Source organism: Chlamydotis macqueenii, chromosome 12 (assembly GCF_036417535.1).
Source record: "Chlamydotis macqueenii isolate bChlMac1 chromosome 12, bChlMac1.mat, whole genome shotgun sequence".
Lineage (NCBI taxonomy): Eukaryota > Metazoa > Chordata > Aves > Otidiformes > Otididae > Chlamydotis > Chlamydotis macqueenii.
The window spans coordinates 9375285-9399852 of record NC_141567.1 but is presented as its reverse complement, the minus strand read 5'-3'; the positions used below and the strand labels follow the sequence as shown (position 1 = coordinate 9399852).

General features: G+C 48.4%; 3 protein-coding genes across 5 annotated transcripts in view; all 3 read right to left on the bottom strand.

Annotated features, from left to right (window-relative positions):
* The window catches only part of CEMIP (cell migration inducing hyaluronidase 1), a 113334-nt gene extending 98810 nt beyond the window's left edge, over nucleotides 1-14524 (bottom strand). For all 3 annotated transcript variants that reach the window (XM_086757079.1, XM_086757081.1, XM_086757080.1), the window contains exon 1: nucleotides 14410-14524. The gene's annotated coding sequence lies outside the window, so the exon portion shown is untranslated. The remainder of the gene's footprint in view (nucleotides 1-14409) is intronic.
* LOC104476204 (cell surface hyaluronidase CEMIP2) overlaps nucleotides 1-15095 on the bottom strand; it is a 50647-nt gene extending 35552 nt beyond the window's left edge. Inside the window, exons 1-14 of the mRNA XM_086757546.1 lie at nucleotides 15077-15095; nucleotides 13750-14127; nucleotides 13055-13616; nucleotides 12664-12833; nucleotides 12162-12350; nucleotides 11641-11810; nucleotides 10577-10786; nucleotides 6795-7000; nucleotides 5296-5365; nucleotides 4535-4663; nucleotides 3451-3536; nucleotides 1966-2097; nucleotides 1810-1845; nucleotides 836-988 (exon numbers count right to left, since the gene is read on the bottom strand). Of these exons, the coding sequence (XP_086613672.1) occupies nucleotides 836-988; nucleotides 1810-1845; nucleotides 1966-2097; nucleotides 3451-3536; nucleotides 4535-4663; nucleotides 5296-5365; nucleotides 6795-7000; nucleotides 10577-10786; nucleotides 11641-11810; nucleotides 12162-12350; nucleotides 12664-12833; nucleotides 13055-13616; nucleotides 13750-14127; nucleotides 15077-15095 (2510 nt within the window). The remainder of the gene's footprint in view (nucleotides 1-835; nucleotides 989-1809; nucleotides 1846-1965; nucleotides 2098-3450; nucleotides 3537-4534; nucleotides 4664-5295; nucleotides 5366-6794; nucleotides 7001-10576; nucleotides 10787-11640; nucleotides 11811-12161; nucleotides 12351-12663; nucleotides 12834-13054; nucleotides 13617-13749; nucleotides 14128-15076) is intronic.
* A 3071-nt stretch (nucleotides 15096-18166) lies between these two features.
* LOC147599232 (uncharacterized) lies at nucleotides 18167-23667 on the bottom strand. The gene is made up of 4 exons (XM_086757543.1): nucleotides 23637-23667; nucleotides 21859-21975; nucleotides 21647-21766; nucleotides 18167-18762 (listed from the first exon to the last, which is right to left on the bottom strand). The coding sequence occupies exons 1-4, from the start codon at nucleotides 23665-23667 to the stop codon at nucleotides 18167-18169; spliced, it is 864 nt and encodes a 287-aa protein (XP_086613669.1).
* Nucleotides 23668-24568: the final 901 nt, after the last annotated feature.

The following is a 24568-nucleotide window of genomic DNA, read 5'->3' as shown; positions in this document are numbered from 1 at the left end:
CCATTTAGCACTGTGGCATAGTGAAAGGACAAGTGTCAGACATTTTGGCGTACTCTTTTTCCACAAGAGTGCATTGCTTAACGATATCACAGACGATTACAGCTTGTTTGAACGGTAAAGGAGCTGTCTTGCAATTGCAATTAAAATAACAACACAAATAATAACTGAGGACAGATCTGATTATTGTTCCTGTCCTACACAGATCCCAGTCCAGGCTGTGTGCATGGCATGTCTGCCAAGTACTACTTGTTGCTTAATTTTATATTCTTCATAGAGGGAATAACGATTGGTGAGCATCACCAAAAACATACATTAGGGTGCAACTCAGGCTTGGGGAAGCAGGGAAGCACACCCTTGTTATGGGGATGTGTGTAGGCACCACAATTGCTAGACAGGAGCTGTGCTGCTACTAAAATAGAAAACAGCCTATAGTTATTGAAAGAGAAATAAGATGCAATAATGAAAAATGGTTTCTCCATTGTCAAGCTGGCCATGTTTGCCCAGCTACGCCGGCAGGAGGGACGGTGGCACGGTGGACAGGAGCTGCGCCATCAGCTCGGCACTGTGCCACTGAAGCACTACACAAAAGACGTTTGGTATCTTTCAGATTCTCTAATCCATTCTCCAGTGACTAATAAATTAAGCAGAAAATTAAATCAAACACATTCAGTCGAGAATGCTCTCAAGCTGTTGGCCTGAAGATGCTTATTATTTCTGGCCTGTACAATAATTTAAACACCCGGTATAAATTACTCACTGGTAGTCACATACATTTCTGAGGCTTTTCTTCTCGCTTATGCTAATGCCAAGAAGAAATGGCAGAAGAATAACTCACTTGTTTCTGGGCAGTGTTCTGTGTTCTCCATTTGCCCCCTTGCCCCAGTAGCTGTTCTGGCCTCCCTGGGAGCCAAAGTTGCTGCTTTCTCCAACAAAAATGGAGCGTGTAACTTCCAGGCTGGAGCCTTCATCTGTCGGGAAAGTCCCATCGCTACAAGCAAAGAAACGCCAGGTGACCATGCAGCACAGTGCAACCGATCAGTTAACTCTCTTAATTACACCACAGACACAGTAGAATTTCTTTCTTAATTTGGAAAAAAAGTGCATGCACCGGTATAACAACTTGCTTTAAAATCTCTTTAGAAACCACCTTAGTGCTCAGACATCAGTAATACAGGTAACTCAGTCTGGGTAAAACCAGCTCTACCCTATATATAAAAATATATATATATACATAATTTCTCTATGTTGAGTTGTTTTGTAATCCTCTATCTACATCCCTGAAGCAAGAGCCAAATATCAGTGATTCTCATTGCCTGCAGCGGCCTTTGGACATGGCATATTTTTGCAGGTCTTTTGCAAGAGGAGTTGAAAGGAGAACAGTAGGAGCGCAGCAGACAGCAGCAGAGGAGGCAGGAGACCTGGTGTGCCACCACACGGGACCACCCCAGCCACTCTGCCCTGGCAGCACACGAGCTATGGGCGATGCTGCTCTGCTGGGCTGGAGCAGAAGAAATGTCTCCCCAAATGCAGAGCCAGATGTTTAGTCTACTGGTTCAGGACCTACCATCCAAAAGGAAATATTCAGCAATTACGCTGTATTCCCCAGACATGCTGAGGCAAAGAGAATGAAAGGCTAAATTGCCCCTTGTATTAATGGCTGTGCAGGGGAGGCTTGATGTGGTCTGGGAGGGAAACGTGAGGTTTTCTCCTGTTGTACCAGAATTACCAGCGGAGTGTCTCAGCTTCCACTCTTGAGCCTCTTACACTGGGGAAAAAAAAACTGAAAGAAGGCTGATTTTAAGAAATTACCTTGCCAGAGTGAGTCCAATTCCATTGTCTGAAAACCTGGGACGGAAGAAACAGAACGGTGTAAATGACGAGGAATGTCGGCAGTGAATTTGGCCTACAGACCTATTTATGTCTGCGGCAAGGGGAATGATATAACACGTAATTACAGTAACCTACCCCGAGCTGCGGAAAATAATGTCACCGCCCCTGGCCCAGGCCCCGTGGTCATTATTTTTAAAAGCAATAAGACCATCAATCACGGCAGGAATTCGCGGCTTTTCAGGATCAGCATCTTGATGTGGGCGAAACCTGGAGCAAGGAGCTTTGTTAATGTGGCACAGGAGACACAGGAACAGACTTCAGATAGAGGAGGTCATGCCTAGCAGACCTCATTTGGCTTCCAAATATCATCGTGATGGGGCTAAAGAAGTGATACGCCCTGGATCAGAGTCAAACTATTAGCTTGATTTTATCTCTGTGCTTCGGTACAAAGCAGAAAACAAGAAACATTCATAAGGGTGAAATTCTGGCCCCAGTGAAATAAACAGGAGATTTATCATTAAACTTCAATGGACCCGTTGCCACTTCTTAATTTGAGTCAGTGTGATTTAGAGGCATAGAAAACATTTTTCCCTAGTCACTTGGGTCCTTTTGTAATCGTTCTTACAAGGCCCATTGAGAATCCCTGGATTGATGCTAGAAATCAATTAGGTGCTTTCAAGAATCTCATTCAGCAAAGATAACGAAGTAATTGGAGCTGCCTTCCTTGCATGTACAGACCAGACCTCCATATGCTTCTGTCTCTGCTGAAAGAGAAGCTGTCGTATGAAAAAAAGATTCCCTCTGGGAACTGGACGCTTCTCAATTACCTGCAGGCTATTTCTTGCCACACTGGCTGTTAATGGCAGATTTGTGCCAAGTTTGGGAAAAAATCACCATTGCTTTTTCTGAGTCTACCCTCACCTCCTACTTCTTCCAGCTGATGTACTAAGGGAAGTGCCTCCTCTGTGCCCAAGGGGATGACCCTGGCAGGGAAGTCTCACAAAAGGACACAAAGTCACCCTTTCCATACAGGAGCATCATGTGGGACTGACAGGGTATGATGGAGGAGGAAAAAAGCCAAGGCTTGACCAGGAGCAGTGCCTGATTTCTGCCGCATCCTGCTCACACAGACCCATAGGGCTGCAGTGAGCAAGAAAATGGCCTTAATTTATCCGCTTCCGCTCTGCAAAAGGAAGCTCACAGATTTTAAAGCAGCTGACAAAAACCTTTGAGGCTACTTTATTTTCCTCATTAATCCTAGACCAGTCTCAGAAGCCTCTTACGTCATCTTTCAGATGTAAGTTCTTCTAAGTAATTAATAAGAAACATTAAAGATTACAAAATTGCTAACGGAATAATGGGATCTGGATCCCTCTTCACATGCTTCACCGCTTAGTCTTCATAACCCCAAGTGCACGTGTATCACTTTTGATCAGCAATAATACAAACACTGCAGTGCACAGCTATGAAGTATTTGCCTCTGCACATCAGAGATAGCTCATGTGGTTTTTTTCCAGATGCTCTAGTCGTAATGAGGCATTAATGATCTGCTGAATACAACGCGGAAGCCAAGAAGCAATACAACTATCCAAAATACTTAGCCATACAGCATGTGCTTACCTGGCATTATCGACAGTGAGATACTCTCTGGGATCTTCAGCGTTGGCTCTCGTTGTCTTTACTCCTTTTCCAATAAACAAACCAGCCTGAAAATGCACACGACTCCAATTACCTTAAAAGATCAGAGGTCCCAGATTTTTATCAATGAATGTGGGCAGCCAGTGTGTGCAGGCACAGCGAGCGCCTGCAGCCTGGGCTTTCTCTTCCCTTTCGGTGTCACTTGGCACCGCGCAGCATGACACGAGCACAGGATGTAGCACGCTGAAGTCAGGACGGAGCCTGCCCTGCCATGTGTTATGCATCAGCATCTTGGGCTGCCTCCTGACCCAAAGCAAGGCACTGAACTCCCACTCTCTCCCTCGCAGAAAACAGTAAGGGACTGTGCCAAGCTCTTGATAACTTTTTGGAAAAAAGAGCGTTGTTAAGAAGTAAGGCTTTAAATCAAGAGCAATGAGTCCCCCGACAGTCAAAGGAGAACATGAGCTGCTGTAGCCAAGTTAAAGACGTTGGGCTGCAGCAGCAGTCAGCTGTCAGGGACCAAATGCAAAATATACAAGGCTCAGAGAACAGCACTGATTTCAATCTAGAATCCTGAGAAATAAGTTAAAAATGCTTTTTATAGCTTACAGGTTACATTTGCATGTTAACAGTATACTTGGGGGAAACTGTTTTTCTTGGAATTACCCTTAAATATTTGGTCTCATTTTTCAAAGCTGATGAGCAGGCCCTGGCACAAACAACTTTTGCTCATCCTTCCATGTCCTTGCACCACTGTGGCCAACAGCAGTGCTCATTCCTTAAATCTCAGTTAGTACTAAGTGTACTATGGCCTGGGCACATCCCTCTAACACTGGCACCCAAAGGAAGCACCTGAAATGGACTTCCCATTCTGCTCAGCTCCCTCTTTAATCGTTAGAAAGAGCACTGTGGCTCTTTCTAAAGTTGATTGTCTCTTGATACGGTGTTAAAAGATCATTATCAAAGCAAAAGACACCCATGATCATCTGATTTCAGAGCACCACACATGGTCAGCCCCACGCGATACTACGATATTGATAGACACATACAAAAATCATCCACGTGCCTTGAAATTGGAGTGGACTCTGTTGTTGTAAAATACTCCCAAGGGTGTATGTTCAGCCTGTCCCTCTGGATATTGCCCCTCGGACTGTCCAGTGGGAACTCGGTGGAAGATGTACCATATCCCGACATCCTAAAAGACAAAGGGAGGTCTGAGAAATGGGACACTACAATTAATGACACAAATTATCCTGAGGACTTAGGATTTCTCACTAAGCTGGCCAGATTTCTAACCCCAGCCTGCCAAACGTGTGCGAGTCCCAGGGGACACACACCAGCCCATGATCTTACACCTCCTGACTTATCCTTTGGCACGGACACTGGGTCCCTGGGGCACACCCACTCGGGTTTTCAAAATGCATCTATTTGTGGGTGAAATTCAGGTGGTGTATTAGAAAACACAGCCTTCGTTATACCAGCACATGGACACAGATATGATTTGGGTAAACATCAGAGACAATAAAAAGGAGAGAGTACATATGTATATACATAAATACAAAAATGGTATTGGGCATTTAACTGTTAACTACTAACAAAAATCAACATTTGCTAAGAGACACCACATACCATTTCCAGCCACAGTTGAGAGCAATCAGTGGGAGAACTGTAGGCAAATACTTTTTCTTAAAAAGGTTGTAGAAATACACATCCAAATTTTACAATAGCTTACTAAAAATTCACTGCCCTCATGCTAACGCCATCAATGATAGTAGGATATATGGGAACTGGAGGCAAAATATAGCTCTTGCTGTTAAATGACTTTACCTGAGCACCAGCTGCTGCGTTCTCTATTAAGTTGTTGTTTGGATTTGCAATCCAGAATGTGCTGACAGCCCTGAAAAATCAAAATCAAAATGATCCTAAGCAGTTACCAAACAGGAAGGGATACATTTTCATAGCACTGCACTAGGCCTGAGCCACAACTCTCCTGTTGACTTTAAAACTCCACACAACCTTTTAATGATACTCTTTAAGGAAAAGAAAAGAAACCATCTCGTGATGTCAGACATGTTCAGTTATGGAGCCACATGCTGAACCTATTGTAAATTATATGAGACCATTAACATAAAAACCATGCTCTGTTAAATGCAGCTTAAGGAAACCCAATGTCTTTTCTTTTCTTTTTTTTTTTTTTTTTTCAGTTAAGCAGCTTTGGAAAATGTTTGAAAAGTAAACTTCTGGTTTGTTTTTTTGGAAGTTTGAGGGCAATGGCAGGAGGTAGAAGATTCTCTGTGGATTTATGAAGCTTCTACGGGGAAAACAAAATAAATGTCCCTGTAAGCCACAAAAGCCTCATTAAGTAGGAGATTAAGGAGATATTATTTTGATGTTGTTCAAATAAGGAGTTTTTGCTTCAGAGGGAAGATCAGTAGTGGCACAAACAGAAGCCAGATATAGCTAGGAAAATACTATCATCTGTTGTCTTACTTCGTTTGAGAACATCTTTTGCAGTAATAAAGACCACATGTAAGAACACTGTAAATCTTTTCTCATGATCATACCAATTAATTTGACCATTCCAAGCAGAAAATCTCAATAATTTTTTGTCCACCTTAACTATTTGTCGTAGTTCAGCCCCGATCGGGACCAGACTACGCAGTCTGAACTACGACACTATTACACAATCAAGAATCCACACTCCTCTGGATTAACAAAACCACTAAACAGGTGCAAAATAAATCTGTATTCACCATACGAGCAACCTTAGCATTTCAACAATAATTTATTTATGCAAATTAAAATAAGTTGGGTTTGGCCACTGCATCCTTTTCCAGAAAACATGAAAATGCAAATTTCCTTGGCTAAACTGTGTTCTTATTTGCAAACAGTAGCCAGCAAGTACTTGCATCCCCCCGCGTGCCCACATCACAACTCCGTAGTCTCCCAATCAGAAGCTCACTTGGGTCAGCTGCATCAGGATATTGTTTATTGTTCAATGGAGCTCACTGTTGTTTAGGCTAATCTCTACATTCTCACTAGATCTCCTGATGTGCTCTAGATATTCCTGCACTCATGTACTATTGACCAATTTACTCCAGATGCTCCAGACCCAATTCAGCCCTGACGAAAAAAGGCAAAAACTTCCCTTTTGTAGTAAGTTATATTTTTGTCAGCCTATACCGCGGCTGAACTGACTTGCATTTATCAGACAGACTTCATGGAACCTTCAACATCCCACTTAAAAAGAATTGAAGGGGGTTCAGAAATGAGCAAAGCCTTCCAATGTATTTACGATAACTGACTACAGCTCCCGGAGCGCTTACATGCAGTCAGTGCTTGGCACAGGAATGTAATTCCCATAGACGTGGCTGCGGATGGCAAGGCACATAGCCTCACTGCGATCTGAAGGCAAGATCGTCCCCGACCTTGTGAGGAGACCCAAGTTGTGACGAAACGTATTGCGTTGCTCTGTCCCGTCTTCGAGGAAGAAACAGTGCCCCAAAGTGTCATAGCCAATGGTGTCTTTTACCTGGAAAAAAAGCACAGAAGCCATAGATCGCAATGCTAACAGCAGCAGGAACTATAACTGACGTGCTTTGCTTATCAGTAAATTGCCGAAACGCAGAGGGAGTGGTTTTACCACCCCTCTGCACGGTGAGCAGTGCTTCATAGGCATCCGTGCTGGAGCTAACTCAAACGACATGCGGTTTGCAAAACTGTGGACTGATCTTCTTATATAGCAAACCTGCTATTTAAATTACTCTGAGGAAGATCACATGCATAATTAAAAGAAAACTGAAAAAAAAATGGACGTAAAACTGCCCTCAGCTCTAGAAGAGTATATCTGATGCAGCATCATGGAGTAAATATCTGCGTAAAGATAAGTGTGTCTTGCGTGTTAAACCAACAAGTTAGGATGGCTAATCCAGGAATTTTCATGACTGCAGCATTTCCCAAATAAAATAAGAAATTCTTTAAAATGCACCACGTGAAGTCATTTATATTAACGAGGTTTCTGTTCTTTCTCCTCCACTCTCAGAAGGTGCAGGGCCACTTCATTCCTGTAATGATCAGCTTGGGCAGAGAGGGTATTTTACTGTTTCAGCCCACTTAAGATTAACTGACATGCACAGCAATATTGCATTAAACCCTAATTCGACCAAGAGGACTTAGCACAAGCCTCCTTTGATGTACAGTCTTACGAAGGCAAATTCAGAAATCCTTCTTTTAAATGTAAATACTAAATCAGGCTAGTTAAAATACCAGCTATTTGTTCCTAAGTCTTACTGAAACCTTAACTTTGTACTCAAATAATCCCTGTCAGCATATTTATTCACTCTTCAGGCATACCAAATTCCTGCTGACATCAGAGCTATGTCCATGTAAGACTGCAAGATTAGCTAATATTAACTTACTGGGTTATTTCTGTATACAGAGGGACACTTGAGCGAAACGCATTTCAGATTCATATCCTGTGATTTCCCCTTAATGGGCTGCAACTCCACATAACATCTGGAGTCACAAACAGTACAGTCCCCACAGGTACAGCTCCGCTGGATTTATTTGTTCTCCTGGCAGTCACCCCTCAAACTTCTCATCTGCTGCTCTTGTTTCTGCCTCAATGAGGTGTTCAAGAGAGAGTTAAAAATAAGGCACAACACAACCAGGTATCCCACTCCTACCCGATACAGTTTTGGAAATCCACCGAGACCCTGCAGGTACGCAGGTGCCGTACCTCGGAGTGAGCTACTGGGGGGGTAACAGAGAACCTACGTGCAGTGTCCCTACCGGCTAAGTCTTGGAAATACAGATAGGAAATGGATTTAGATAAAAATGCAAGTGTCCTCGCCAGCCTGCTCAGAACAGTGAGCCTGGCTACTGCTGCTCCTCCAAATGATGGGCAGAAGCTGCGCTAAGGCGGTCACGGGAGACTATTTTTGGAAAGAAGCTGTAACAGCAAACTGCTGGCTGTTTTAAACAGCATTTCAATTGCAGAGTTTCATTTTTCTGAACTTAGCTGAAGTTTGGCTAATCTGTGCTTCAGACAGCTGTGTCAAAAACCAGCCTTGTATCCAAAACCAGATTTTAGCTTTAATTAACATGATTTGTCACAGCTTCAGAAACACATGGCAGCCTGGAAAGCTTATGTATGTGAAACTATATTGATCACTCTCCTGAGCAGAAATAACATAATTTAAAGGTCGCTTACATTTGAGGCCATGCCATTAGATCAAAACCCCAATAAATATCAGCTCTGGCATATCACAGATAGAAACTAAAAGCTGGGAAACGAGAGCCCATGTGGGGCACTGTGACAGAAGCACATTACTCTATGTGCCAGCTTGAAACACCCTCCACAACGCAGGCTGCAGCCCCGCTGGTGTGTCCAGCAGCAGATGATTAAGATGCCTCTAAACACTGAATTATATATAGTTCAGCAACACAATATAAGTGACCTTTATGCACTGCAACATTAGACATGAAAGACTACAGTAGTCTGCGCGCGCCTGACGTGCGCCGGGGCAGCGAGGGGCACGCCGCAGCCTGCTCGGCCACGGCGAGTAACCCAAGCTGCGCGCCGCTGCCTGGCACACGGGAGCAGCAGACGGGAAAAGGGCCTTGCAGAGAGCGCTGCATGGCCCGTACGCAGCAAAGCACAGACCACAGCCCTCCTGCGACACACTTCCACAATTACATCCTCTGAATCCTCAAAACAGGAGAGGGAAATACCACCTGCCTATGGTTTATCCTGCCTCAAGGGCTGAGGTTTCATAATCTGATGCTAAAACAGGCACCCATCTACGTTATTTTACTGCTTCGCTCTGATACATATGCCCTTCTCTGGAACTGCAAATTATTTTAATTTATTTTAAAGCAAGGGTTTTATTACTTTTTAATTACTCTCTACCTTAATAACCGTATTGAAACCACACGATTCTTCCACAGAATTGCATATTTAACCTTCGCTGTAAAATCTACCCACTTATTCACGGACTTAAAGCCCATAGCAGTCGGGGCGGGGCTGGATCTCACACTTGGATTCTTGATTTCACAACTACTGCATCCCACGCATCCAGATAAATCCTTGACAACCTCACTTCTGATAAAGAGCAAGAGCATACAGCATTCTTCTTAGGGCCAATATTAACATAAGGCTTAATTTTTCATCCCGGTCAGGTTCCTTCAATTACAGAGGTTTAATACCAACAGGAAAATCCAGTTTAGGATACATGAAAAGTGCTCCCAATTGTACAAGTCCAGCATCACATTTCTGTGAATATATCCTTTTGGGGGGACCCTTTCATACAAGGGTCCCACCAGAGTGCACCTATATCGTGTCTTACACAGCTTTATGACCAGGGACATAAAGGAAAAACACGGGAGGTCACGGATAGTTCAGGGAGTGTCTCTTGTCTGAGCACAGATCAGGTGAATGAGGAAATGCTCATGGACACCAGAACACCATTCAGGGTCCTGCAGAGCACACAGCAACTGGACATGTCAGGACTGGAGCAGCAATCTGTCTTTTCCAGCTGGGACATGTATGGCTTTTGTGTAGTTTGGGTTTTTTTTTTAAGTTCCTCTCCACAATGCCCTCCTGAGGATCTAGGTCAAAGCCAAGTTCCTGAGGGCTTTTCTGGCACTGAAGCAGCCGTTTGGGTCTGTCCCTCTCGTATTTCATTCCCTCTGTCATGTGAATATTTCTGGATATATTTCACATTGCCCTGACTTGAACAACCCCTGTCTTTTTATCTCCTTTGCAAATTAAAGGTCCATTGCTTCTGTCAGGTCCATTGCTTTTTAAATGAAAGTTCCTATTATCACAAACTGTCCAGAATAATCATGGCAAAGATTTCACTATATCTGATCACACTATTAATAATATTAATTAGGAAACTAAAATTCATTTCAAAGAGCAGCACTACCAGATCAACAGTCCTAACCTGAACACCAGTCAAAGGAAGTTGACAAGTCAGCACATTTCCTGGGGAAATGAGGCCTTGTTTCAATGTTCTGATTTCTCTTTGCATCACAAATGCCTCTTACGGTTTAGCAGTCCCTAAGCAAAGAAATGAACTTGGTACTAATAAAATATGTCTCCTACCAGAAGGCCATGAGTTCCATGTATGGCAACACACCTAGAGAAGCAGTGGTGGATAGCCAGGTTATCAAGGTACGTTGGGCGGTCGTATCCTCCTCTCTCATCCACATCCTCGGCCAAGTGAAAATGCACAGGGTAACTGCCCAGGATTTGCTGCCCCATGTTTTTTAGTTCCACTCCTGACATGTGAACAGAGCTGAAATTCCTCAGGATCTGTTGAGACAAATGTAGATGCAAGAAAGACATTACAATATACACACACTCAAAAAGAAAAACACTTCTATTTTTTTCCCTTTTCTCATTAGGCAATATGTTTGCAGAGGGCCTGATCCCAGAAGGAGGTGTCAGCTCCCTGCTCGGACTCGCAGCAGGGCAGCACCTGCAGAGCAGCATGCCAGCGGCCGCACGCCTACAGGCACCGGGCTGCCAGGGAACAGCTGCCAAACACCTCGGGCAGTATTTAGTGACAGCCGTGTGTGACACACTGTGGGCAAGGTGCTGCTGCCAGCTACAGAAAGGAGCAGCATTCACCACCAGGCTCTATTTCCTGGCAACATTATCTCTGTCAAGGGATTTTAAGCCAGACTTGCACAGCTCCCCAGTTCCCATCAAGTGGTAGAGGACTCACTTTACACAAAGCCCCTGTAACAGCACGACTGCACCTCCACCAAGAACACATGGGACAACCAAGAGGAGGCAAAACACAACACGGCAAGACCCAGCACTTCTCTGAGCAATGACAGGAGCAGGTTTGCTCTGCAGAAAGTACATCTTCAGTGACATCTCATGAACTTTGTATCTTCACACTGACCCTACCCACAGTGACGCCGCTGAAGAATCACCTCTAGCCCAGAGAAAGGTACATTTTTGCATACACAGTGAAGAAAACGGCAGTCTATTGCAAGTCTAGTTTTGCGAAACAAGCCAACAAACTTTTCCCTTCTTCATAGACAATATAGTTTTTCCCCAGATGCAATGGTAGTTTCATGCATTATATTGCTTGTTTAGAAACCAGGAAAGGAACTATCTGAAACCACTTACAGGAATATGCATTAAAAATGACTCACTTTAATATGTCCTCCGAACGTATCAAAGGAGAAAAACTGGCATTGATTTTGTCCGTAACAGGAGTCTTCCATTTCTCCTTGAATAAGTATATTTCTTGTCAGAAGACCAACCTCTGCCCTCATATCGACGCCATCTATGACTTCTCCAATGTGAAGATAAAGTGGGCTGCCTGTGAAAATCAGAAACCTTTTTACTCACGGTGAGCACAGCATCTTCGTTACCATGTTGTTCTAAGCGAGTGCACACATTTCATTTAAGCAATCACCAAGTCTGGGGACGTGCCCAGTTGTTAGTATCTGATCCCAGAGTAGATCAATATTTGCCCCAGCTTCTACAAAGGACTGCTGCCTCTGAGCAAACTTTCAAGTCCCAATATAATACTGGGGCCTTCAGCTCTCATATGTGCCCATGTGTTTATGGGACAAAAATTAGGTAAAAAGACAAGTAAATGTAAACTGTAAAAGACAAGACAATGTAAATATTTACCACAAATGTGTAGGTTGATAAAAATATTTCATACCATCAATTTTCACTTGATTACTTTTACATTCAGGGCAAGGAAGGAGATTAAACTCTTCAGCCTGATGCATCGAATAATCTGTACTGGCAACAACAATCCGGTCGCCAGGTAACCAGCTTGTAACCTCATCCACCAAATGAAGGATTATTCCTTTGGACGCTTCCACTTTGAATCCATTATGAGGCACCCCTGAAAAATGAAGCAATCAATTATTTTTACAGTCGCGCACGGCAGACTCATGCAATTAGCCAAAGCGTGTATCAGTTTAATTGTTATCTAGATAACTCTGCACGTGACAGAAGTGCTCTAGCCATTCAATATGTCAGTGCCACCTCTCTGTAGGCAGCTAAAACGTTACTTTGCGGGAGTACTGCTGCAGGTTCGGTCACCGTCCACACGAGCAAAAGGCTGCGGCGTTATCATTGCACTGGTCAGATTCCCAGCAGCCAGAAAAAGCAAAGCGAAGCAACAGGAGACAAGCGATTGTCAGGGAAGACAAAACCTTTTATCCAGCCGCTGAAAGCAGTAACAGTGAAACGGGTGCCATCGTAGGTGAGGAAATCTCTCTGGGCGACGGCTAGCCCCGTGGTTCCGCTGCCGCGGTACTCCCGCTTATCCTCCGCCGCGGAAAGCTGATCCCCTCCGAGGATCCCCACCAGCGCCCAGGGCTGCCTGAGGGAGACGGGTAAGGGACAGCCCGAACCTTCCACACCCCCTCCCCACCCCCCCGAGAGCTCGGGCAGGAGGGGAGCGCGGGCTCTCCCTCCTCTGTCCCTCCGTGCCCCGGCTCTGGCCCCGCCGTCGGGCCAGGCAGCGCGGCGGCCCCGGAGCGGAGCTGTCCATGGTGGCGCGGCGGGCCCGAGCCCCCCCTCCCCGCCCCGCGCCCCCCTCACCTGTAGCCCAGACGGGCGATGTACCGGCTGCCCAGGCGGTCCCGCAGCAACAGCCGCGTCTCCAGCGTGAGGCTGCGGGCGGCCGAGTCGCCCACGGCGACCGCCACCAGGCTGCCGGGGGCCTGCACGGCGAGGAAGGCGCGCAGCCGCCGGCACTCGCCGGGCCGCAGGTGGGTGTCGAAGCGCCCCGCCGCCAGCACCCGCGCCGTGCCGGCGTCCAGGACGCGGACGTTGAGCCCGCGGCTGCCCCACTGCCTCTCGGAGGAGTAGGGGCCGTGGCGGAGCCCGCCGGGGTACAGAGTTTTGTCCAGAAGGGTCCAGGAGCGAGGCCGCCGGCCGTGGAGCTCCAGGACGCCGCCGCGACCCACGCCCACGAACTTCTGCCCGAAGCCCTCCACGGCCGCCCCCTCGGTGGCTCGCCCGTACAGCGAGATGGTGGCCCGCGAGCCGTAGGGGCAGCGCTCCGAGCCGATGTGCAGCTCCCCGCCGTCGTGGATGAGGATGTAGCGGGCCCGCAGGGTGATGGGCGGTCCGTCGGGGCGGTCGGCGAACACCAGCCTGCCTGGCGAGCGAGGAGAGAGGAGCGGGGTCGGGAGGTGCCACCCGCCGGCGGGCACAACCGGGCCACCCCCCTCCCACAACCACCCCCGCAGCGCCCGGGCTCCGGTAGCAGCCGGCGGGCGGCCCCCGCTTACCTCCGTCGCGGATGACAAGGGAGTGGAAGGCGGCGGAGCTCTCGAGGCGCAGGGCCGCCCCCCGGCCCACCACGGCGGCTCGGCGCGGATCGGAGCCGGGTCGCCACGGGACGAAGTGCGGGGCAGCCCCCGGGCAGGGCCCTGCAAGAGATGGGCGGCAGCGGCGGGGCGAGGAGGGGGAGCGGAGAGGGCGCGGGAGGGCGCGGTACCGACCTGATGCGCTGCCGCCGCTCGCTGCTCCCCGACGCGTCCCGCGACGGCGCCGGGACCGGGACCGGGACCGGCTCCGGGTCCGGCGCGAAGGGCAGGAGGAGCCGGGGCTCCCCGGGGCTGGTGCGGGGCAGACCCCGCCCGCAACACGTGCGCCGCTCCGCCGCGCTTTGCACGGAGCCGGCGCAAAGGCACATTCTGCTTTTCATGTGTGGTTTGGTTTTTGGTTTTGGTTTGTTTTGGTTTTTTTTTTTTTCCCTCCTCTCCTTCACTTAACGCAGCAAGACCGAAAACAGAAATCCGACCCCCCCTTTCCCCGGCTCCACACAACGGCGAGGCAACCACAACAGCAGCACGAACAGCGAGCCAGCCTGGAGGAAACCCCAGCGGCAGATGGACGGAGCAGCAGCACCGGCGGGTTTCAAACTCGGGCTGCAAAGACGGGCTTACCTCACCCCCGGCACCGCCGAGCCGCGAACTTTGTACGCTCCCTCCCGGCAGCTCCCGACCCGGGCTGCTGGGCACCCGGGCTGCAGAGGCAGGGACAGGCGCCGGCAGCTCCCGCTCCTCCGCTCCGGCTGCCTCCCCTCCGCCTCCCTATTTATATCCATCTTCCAACCGCTGGCGCTGCCCGCACTGTTTACAGCAGCGGAGCTGCTGGCTCCTCCCAGCCGGGGACGATCCCTCCAGCCTGGACGTATATCTACCACCCGTGCCCAGATGCTCGGGGGCCGGAGAGCCCCGCTGCCCTCACCAAAAGGTCTTCCCCGGCTCCCAGCCCCTTGGGGCTGCGGGCTCCCCGTCGGGGTCGTGGGGAGCAGGGCGAGTGTCAGCCCCGGGGAGTGTGGGGGGGTCGGTGCGGACCCGCAGAGTACCCGTCTGGGCTCAAAACTGTGCGGGTGGGGTGCTAGCAGCCTCCCCAAGAAGGGCAGGGGGCTGAGGCACGCCAGCCCCCCGACCCCCATGTCTTGGCCCTTCCTGGGAGGCAGCTGGCCCCTCCGGCACCTTCCCGCGGGGGTGCTCTGCCCCGTGCTGTCCTTCGCCTGGCAAATCCACAGAAGAACGCTGTGACCCGGCGGCTGCTAAAGTTCCCCGGCCAACGGGTGAGCAGCGGTACCTGCCACTTCACCTCCCATCACGCGACAAAACCACCCTGCAGTCAGAGCCCGCGATGAAAGAGAAGAAAGGCCTTAGAGGCGCTCCGACAGGAGACGGCCTCAAGGAAAACCCTGTATTTTTACCCCCACAGCCTGGGACCACGTTCCTTCCTTCTGCAGGTTCCAGTCCATGGCACTGTCGACAGAAGGACCACTACACACTGGTTTGTTTCCCATGAACAAGAATGTCACATTTTATATAGGCTCTAAAATACAGCATAACTGAGCCTCCTGGGGACACATGAAGAGAGGAAACTGCTTACTGCGTCCGCCCTCTTCTCCCTCCCAGAGTGTACACACAACCGCTCATCTCCACTCCAGAGCCCGACATCCAGAAAGGACCAGCCAGAAGTGGGCAGGCCACCAGTGCCAGCCACTGCTCCTGCCCAGCGCCAAAGCCAAAGAGGTGCAAAGCCACAGGCTCTGTGATCTCAGAGACATTTGTGTGCCATCATCTGCTCAAACCGTTCCAATCTGTCACCACCGAAATTTATTCTGGTGCAGGATTTCTTCTGACGGAGGGCACAAAGAGGCTATAGTCATGTTAATAAGGAACAAGTGCTGTCAGACAAAATATGGGAACAGACTGGAAGCAGGGGGGTGGGCGAGGGGCATGGCCATGCCCCACGCTCCAGACAACAGCTCTGGAGCAGGAGCAACACTCACTTGTGCTAAACAAAACCCATCCACTCTCTTACATCCTGGGACGCAGAGAATTGCTGAACCTGAAGATAAGCATCCAGCCCAGAGAAACAGATCCAGATCACACTCCCTCGTTTCCATACTCCATAAATACAGGGAAACGTTAGAGCTGCCACCTTTGCTACCGGCTGTTCATCTCTCATTTACTGCTGGCACTTCTATCCCCGTCTCAAATGCCTTTTGTCATTTTCCTTCCAAAAAAAGCGGCATTAGTCAGTGTTGTGCCTCCTTCTTATCTGAATATGACATATATGAATGCAGGTCATGGGAAAGCAGAGCTGTTATCAGAGGTGTAGGAGGCTGCACTGAAATTTTTTTTGGAGAAAGATTTATGTGCCAGTGGAATTTTCAGGCAAGACAAGACGAATAGGAGTACTTTGTCTTAAAACACACTAGATTATTTGAAATTCAATGGTCCTAGAAGTGTAAAATTTGAGGTAGAAGAGGCCTTGAACCTTTATTTTACACCTGCCAGGGCCCTAGAAATCTCATACAGCTTCACCAAAAATATTTACTCTGTTCAAAAGTCTTCACGGCCTTGCAATCTAAATAAAAGGCAACAATGATTAATCTAATGCAGTAATTGTGGAAATAAATGTAGCACAAGCTTTGGTTCATGCTAAGCTTTGTGCAGGCCTTACAAAATGATCAGCAAAGCCAAAGTCACTCTGGTTTACGTGAGACGACTTCTCAACAAGAACAAAAATTTTTTACGCTCTGAGCACTGTTTAAATCCTTCAAAGCCTTTTTCCTTCCGTAGCCTAAAAAAATCCACATAATCCACTGGTCTGATTCTTTTTCTGAAATAACTACTTTCAGGTGAATGGTTTCAGTGCCATTTTCCCCTGTGTTAAGTTTTCACTGGTCTGAGGAGGAAAATTTCAGAGCAAATTGAGACTGGACATATCACCCTGTTTTTCTAAAGATTCCCATCTCATTTAAAGGAAAGCACAGAAGCACCTATTGCTCTCTGTAGTTTGGTGCTCGGGAGCTGAACTCTTTTCTTTTCACTCTTTTCCAGATTTCATTGCTGTTTTGCAGCAGCACCGCTTTGGAGCTTACACCACAGCGCTCGGCTACAGGACATCCCCCAGCATCCTCCCACCTGCAAGCGGGAACTCAGGATGAACAGTCCCTGCCTCAAACACGTGGCTGGTGGAACTCTTCCTCGCACAAATCACCAACCCAAACCCTCCTACGGGTGTCACGGCTGGTTATAAACTGAGGTTTACCTTTCCAACAAACAAAACTGAGTCAGTAATGGGCTACTGGGTATGAGACAACCTCAACCAGCTCGTGTCTTGGCATGTCGCAACGGCTGCAATACTTTGGCTACGAACGCGACCGTGACATTCGGTAACAAATACCGATGACTGGTGAGGTTTCATTTTAAGACAAAGGCAGAGAGCAAAGCTGCTCTGGATGCGTCAGCGGAGGGTGAGCTGGCTCCCAGAGCACCAACATCCCTTCCCAGCGCTACTGATGTCGCACACGAGTGCAGAGAGGACGGTTCCTCCTCTGGAAGCGATTTTCCCGGGCACACTCCCTCGCTGGACGGTTTCCTGTTTCCTTCTCGCTACTTGGAGAAAGGAAGGAGCAGCGGAGTCAGCATCCCCCGAGCAACGCCCCGTTCCCACGGAGCGGGGAACCGGAGGCACCCCGGGATGACTCCGGCGGCCCAGCCCAGCTCACACCGGGCTGCCCTCAAACCTCCCTGTCCGGATCCGCCCCCCCCACCCCGTTTCCCGCGGCGGGAAACCAGCAGCGACCGGCGGGACGGGCGCGGGCCCTGCCCCTGCGGTGCCGCGGGCGGCCGGGGGGCGGCGCCCTTGCACAGGCGCTGCCCCGGCCCGCGCCGCCCGGCGCGGAGGCCGCGTTACGCTAACGAACAAATATTATTTTTCAATTATTATTATTATTGCCCCTCTTCCCAGCCGCATTTCCTGTAATTCTCCACTTAAAAAAAAAAAAAAATAAAACCAATTCATTTGACACTTGCGATACAGCGCGGCTATGTTCCGCAGGCAGCGCCCCGCTGCGAGCGCAGCGCACCGGCTGCTGGCAGAGCCGAGCCCGCGGGGAGCGGCACACCAGGCCGCACCGCGGCCCCGCCTCACCGCAGCGTGGCTTTTGGTGCCTGTACTGCCTCCCCCAGACCGGTAATCGGGCCATCTGCGGCGGCTGCCCTCCGCACGCCGCCCCAGCCTTCACCTAGCGTCTGACTTCCCACCCTCCTCATCCTCCTGCTTAAGCCCCAGCGCCGAGCCTCGGCTCTGGCTCAGCCTGAATGCCGGGTGCGCGCTCCCGGCACCACCGCGTACCGGATGGCGCCCATGTCCCCCCGCCCGTCACCCCAGCAGCACAGAGCCCGGCCCCACGCCTGCACTCAGCCAGCACCAGAAAGCATTTGAGATAGCAAAGGCACATCTCCCGATATACCTACCACTTTGTTCCACTTCGGGCTTTAACGGTGTCTTCCTTGGTTTAAGCACTTGCTTCTTGAGCAGAGAGAAGGCCTTGGACTGCTGAGCTTCAGACAACACTCCCATGTTCCGGAGGAGCTGAAGCACCCTGCGTAGCAAGAACGGCTTCACCTTGTGCTGGGCCACCTTGAGAGGACGGATACGAATTTTGGGCAGGTGGACTTCTTGATCACAGTTATAAAACCGAAAGAGATTCCAGGCCAAGCTAGGTCCAAACGTATCCATTAAAATATATCTGGAAAGTTTAAGGAGCATGTCACAGGACAATTGCTTTTCTTGCGGTTTCTGGCCCAGGTTCTGACTTAACAAACTTCTCCTTCCCCGGGGACTCAGGAGAGAGGTGCTCCTGAACAGGCCGGAGGGTTTGTACGAGCCCACAGTCCCCAGAAGGGTTTTCTTACTGTGCAATGGTCCTTCATAATCCATATCCCACAAAGAACTGTTAGGATTCAGGCTATGTTCTGAAATAATTGTAAATACAGTAAAATCTATTAAACACAAACAGTGAAAAATCCTAGTGGGTTTGTTTCTTTAAAAAATACATATATATATAATCTCTCTCTACATTTATCAATGTTCCGCTGTAGCCCTGCACACAGTGCAAATTACTACGCTACTTTGACAAACTTACTCAATGTTTCCACAGCCCAAATCAATAGATTTGCAGTAGATGAGTTTTTAGGTACTAGAATGTAATAACAACTATTTGTAACTTTAAATTAAAACTAATATTTTCTGTAATGCTCAGGAAAACTATCTTTGTTATATGTGCATACACTCCAGAGTACACAGATTTCTAAAAAAAAAAAAAAAACCAAAAACCAACCCAGTCACCAAAACAGTATGTACTATTCCACATAAATTTTCTGAAAAACATTAAGAAAAATAATTATTCTCCTTAAAGACTATGAAAGCCTTTTTCATACATGACTAAGAAAGGAAACTTTCACACCTCTGCTGGGCTGTTTGTGTGTTGGATCCAGCCCCAGGGCCCAGCACAGCTTCCAGGTTTCCAACAGACACAGGTTGGGCTTAAATGAAAGGCTCAGTTTTGCTTTCTAGGTGATCTCTGGTCTCTGCCTGCTGATCAAAGTCATTAGCCTGGTGCACCAGGGTCAAGCTGAGGCTGCTCGAAGGCCACAGTAGCTTCACCCTGGTACAAGAAAGTACCAGTACAGGAGAATCTGGACTCTCTGGAGTTTAAATTTGCTTCTATGGCAGTGCCCCTACCCAGCTCTCCTTCATTCTGGCCGAGCCTGAAGGTTCAATTTACACCCTGAGAACTGATCAATAAAACAATTAAATGCAACATAAGCAGGCTGGAACTTTATGACAGGCAGGGCTGCAAACACAAAAGAAAGCTCTAATAATTAAAAGGGACAAGGAACCCAAAACTTAATTGCATCTTGCCAAAACTGTTTGAAATAGTTAATGTTTTAACATAACGCCATACTGCTAAAGGCTGGAGGTCATGTCCTGGGAGCCCCGGAATGTGCCTGCAGCCTTCCCTTTAATTTCTAAGCAGAGAACAAGATTTTTAAGAATGTCCTTCTGTTTCCTAGAGGTGGATCCCAGTCTAGCATGTTTGAGAAGCTTCAGGTATTTTTTAAATTTGATTTCAAGATTAAGGTTATCCGCTTCAAGTAGTCGTGACTTATGGTCCAGGGGATTGCTTGCATATGGTAATTGTATTAGCTAAGTGATCTACTACCATGTTGGAATTTTACATATCAAAATGCACATTTATGACTGTAATTAATCTCTGAACTATAATGCTAATACTTAGAAACTGCACAATATGACTGCTAGGAGTAGGTGACACCGGGTAACTCAGGAATATGTCATAACTAAAGCAGCATTTTATAGAATCATAGAATAGTTTGGGTTGGAAGGGACCTTTAAAGGCCATCCAGTCCATCCCCCCTGCAAGGAGCAGGGACATCCCCAACCAGATCAGGTTGTTCAAAGCCTCATTCAACCTGGCCTTGAATGTTTCCAGGGATGGGGCATCCACTGCCTCTCTGGGCAGCCTGTGCCAGTGTTCCACCACTCTCATTTGTAAAAAAAAAAATTCTTCTTTATACTTAGTCTTAATCTATCTCTCTCTATTTTAAAACCATTACCCCTTGTCCTTTCACAACAGGCCCTGCTGAAGAGTTTCTCCCCATCTTTCCTATCAGCCCCCTTTAGGCACTGGAAGGCTGCTATAAGATCTCCCTGGAGCCTTCTCTTCTCCAGGCTGAACAGCCCCAGCTCTCTCAGCCTGTCCTCACAGGAGAGGTGCTCCAGCCCTCTGATCATCTTCGTGATCTCTTCTGGACTCCCTCCAACAGGTCCATGTCCTTCTTATTTTGAGGGCTCCAGAGCTGGATGCAGTACTGCAGGTGGGGTTTCACCAGAGTGGAGTAGAAGGGCGGAATCACCTCGACCTGCTGGCATTTTGCAGCTTTCATTCAGAGCAATCAACAGCCGCTGCAAGAACCCTGTTCATAAGAACCTGGAGAGATCAATAAGCTCTCCTGCTACTTTACCAGTGGGCTAACACGGAGGAGAGCAAACCGCTTGTGCAGGATCCCTGAGAGGAACAAGGAGAGGAGAAGGAGGAGCCAGCTCTGGGGAGGATGCCAGTGATGCAGGGTCCATGGTACCCCCTCCTTCTGCTTGATGTTTTGGGGGGCGATGATCTGTGCACACACCGCTGCCGTCCCGATCTGAGCTAAAGGGAAAGGGCTCTGGGGCAGACCCAAAGTGTCCCTAAGCGCACCTAACGGCACCGCTGCAGCGGAGGGACTCAAAATGTAAGCAATGTTAAATCTTTAAGTAGGTCTGCAAGCTTTCTAGAATAAACTGCTGTGTTAAACATTATTTAGAATAAACAAAACTTTGGATCAATGTCCTGTCTTCAGAGGCAGCCCTTAAACTAAGAGAGGCCTGCAGAGCTAAAGGAGGAAGCAAAGGGCCCATCGCATGCAGTTGCCTCCAAAGCCACAGCCAAACCGTGCCAGCTATCTGTGCCTTGAGCTCAAACTGGAATCCACAGGCCCTTTCCCTTCCGTTTTTTCTTCAGATAAAAGCGAGGTTTAGCCCTGGCAGCCAAGCTCCTTCTCCTCGCCCGGGCCGGCTACAGCCTGGGCAGCGCTGCCCGCCACTCCTGGGCTCCGGCCCCGCCGGAGGGACCCCGGCCCACGCTGGGGTCTAAATACCAGCGGAGGGCGGCCCGCTTTCCCCTCCCCTCCTCTCCCTCCTTCCCTCCTCTCCTTCCTTCCCTCCTCTCCCTCCTTCCCTCCTCTCCCTCCTCCCCCGCCTCCCCGCCGGCAGCGCCCACCCCACGGTGCCGGTACTGACTGTGGGCGCCGGTCTCCTGCGCCCCGGGCCGAGTGCCCACCAGCAGCAGCAGCAGCAGCGGGAGCAGCCGGGCGAGGGGGCGGGCAGCGCTCCTCGGGGGTCCCGGCGCGGGGGGGGCACCTGCAACACAGACACAGGGGTTGGCCCCGCAGAGCCCCCCCTGCCTTCCCCGGCTCCCCCCGCCCGCTGCCCCGCTGGCGGCGGCTCCTTACCCGGCTGCGCCCGGCGGAGCGGCATCGCTGGCGGCGGGCCCTCGGCTGCCGGCCCGGCTCCGCTGCAAGCCCAGCTCCCCCTCGGCGCGGAGCCCGGGGGCTGGGAGGCTGCCCGGGCTGCGGCAGGAGGGGTTTCCCCTCCACCGGGACCGGTTCAGGCGAGAGCTGCTACCGGCCGGCACCTACCAGCGCTGCCCCGCGGCACGGCGAGCAGAGGTGCCCTGGCCCCTGCCGAATGCAGAGACCCCGGCCGCGGCCCGGGCCGGGCAGAAGAGCGAGCAGAGCCCCAGGTAAAGCACGGGGACGGAGTGGCCCAGACCGGAACGTGCCCGCTCCCCGGCAGAGCTACAGGAACACAGAGTTCTACTCCAGAAGCAACGTCTTTCTGAAGAAAAAGGTATCGCAGCCTACCACACCACTGCGGCGTAAGGAGATCCAGAACAAGGCATGCTTACCTGGACAGGAACCAGAAGACAATTTACAATTAACATGCTGAAGGTGTAGGGGTCGTCTTGGCTTTTTTTTTTTTTTTTTTGTTGTTGAAGACAGGAGGCATGCTACTCTTCAGACTTTCTGGAAAATTAGTTTGGTTACTGCAGGAACTCGGGTACAAAACCAGACGTTGGCAGCGTCAAAGGAGCGGTGCTCACTCTCCTGCTGTCAGGACCAGCTTGTCCTTTTTACCGTTGTAACAAACTTACGAGACCCAAATATTACACAGCTGAAATACAACCGCCCGCTTTCAATTTCACACCCATCTCATCTAAGAATGACTGCCAGGCTTTGAAAGCAATAAACACTAAGCAGGTAGTTTCTGTGCCTCACCTCATTCCCAAGAGCGGAGCACCCACCACCAAAGAGCCACCCCACCACAAACCAGTGCTGGGAGCACAGAATGACTGCATTTGCAACACAAATTTCAGAGCTAAAATGGCTGCTGAATTCCACAAAGAAGGATATAGAGAAATAAGTTAAATGGACCTAAATGAGATCAATAATTTACTTTCATGAGAATAGACCTAGGGAAGAAAACATCTTCCAAATGAGAGCAATCAAGGTTTACTGCTTAACGAATACCCAGAGGAAGAAAGTGCATTGGTTCTGTAGTTCTATGTTTAGCATCATTTAGAAAAAGCAAATACGATGCAGAGTTTATAAAAGATGCGTACAACACAAAGTGTAAATACAGGTTTGGGCATTTAGAAAGCTAAAGGGTCAGTGCCCAGGGCAGAGTTGCCACAAGTTACAGGAATAACACAAAAACAAGGAAGAAAAATTCATCAGAGGCAATGCAGGGTAGCAGGTCTCCATGTGAACACAAGTTATATTTCTAGCAGTTACATAGATTTAAAAAGCAGACTACCTGGAAAAATGCTACCTTTAAAGTTGTAACAAATGTTTTTCTCTGGCTTTTCAAAGTACAAACATTAAACAACAACTGACAGAAAAAAGATGCACCACATCTTACCTTCCTGAAAAACAGCTGTACCTCACACATGGCTGTACTGAACAAAGATGGTAAGTCACACAGGAAAAAGGATAGAGCATTCACATCAAGAAAAAAATCTTGGTGATCATTTACACCCTTGGAAGACCCGTTGCATAATTTATCCAGGCACGGACAGCCATTTTTACAGTGACACCTTGCTAGCTCTAGAATATGCATAACAAGTTCTTGCAAAGGCCCACATTGTAAATTTAAATCAAAGAATGTTAGCAGTTTGGGGGAAGAACCATTTCTTAGCCCGGACCAGAGTTTCTCTTTCATAACCTCGCACCATCCCCTTTCCCATCATTTAAAAATTCCATTCTAACCTTTTTTCTCTAAACAAATGGAAACCTGAAATCCAGTGTCTTTTGACTAGTTTCATGACTTGGCCACAGATTTTTTTCAACTATTAATTCTAACGTTGACCACCAGCGGTGTTTTGAAATGCTTGAAACAGCGATGCTTTGATATAAGGTTAAAATATAAAGCTCACTACTATTTGTTGTATTTTGTGTAAAGGCTACGTTAGGAAATTATAAAAATTTCAGAATTCAGTTTTGAATTTCTTCATTTTTGAAGAACTGCTGGATGGGAATAGGGCTACAAGGAAAATAATTTAAGGGACCAAACAGGTAAACAAATTATTGAAATAAGAGAGGGAAGTTCCATACCAGTGGATCACTGATAAGTCAATTAATTAACATTTTAATTGACAGCAAAATATTTGTGTTAGTTAAATGTAGATGAACTTTGCAAACCAAAACAGACAATGCAGAAGCCAGAATAACCACAAGGCACCTCTCAGAATAAGTTAGGCAGGAATTTCAACAAATAAAAGATACTACAGGTGGAAATCTGTGTTCAGCTGTGAACTTGGGCTGCACGCGCAGAGACCATGGGACATGCATGACAATGTTGAATTCAGATTTAGGGTTCTAGTTAACAGAAGAATACTGTCAAAAAGCAAAGCAAATGCAAAGACAAGTCACAAATGACTGCAGGAGTTAGAAAAGTAGCAATAAAAAAAAATATCTAATTATAGGAAAAAGGTTAAAAGTACCAGCTTGTTGAAGTAAAAGGGTAGCTACAAGGGGTCATGAGGAGAAGAAACACTGAAGGCTGAAGTTTTCAGAGCAACACAAATTTAAAAGTAGGTATCAAAAAACATTGCCTAATTAAGTAAAAATTCCCCAAGTCACTACATGCACAGGCTTACACTTT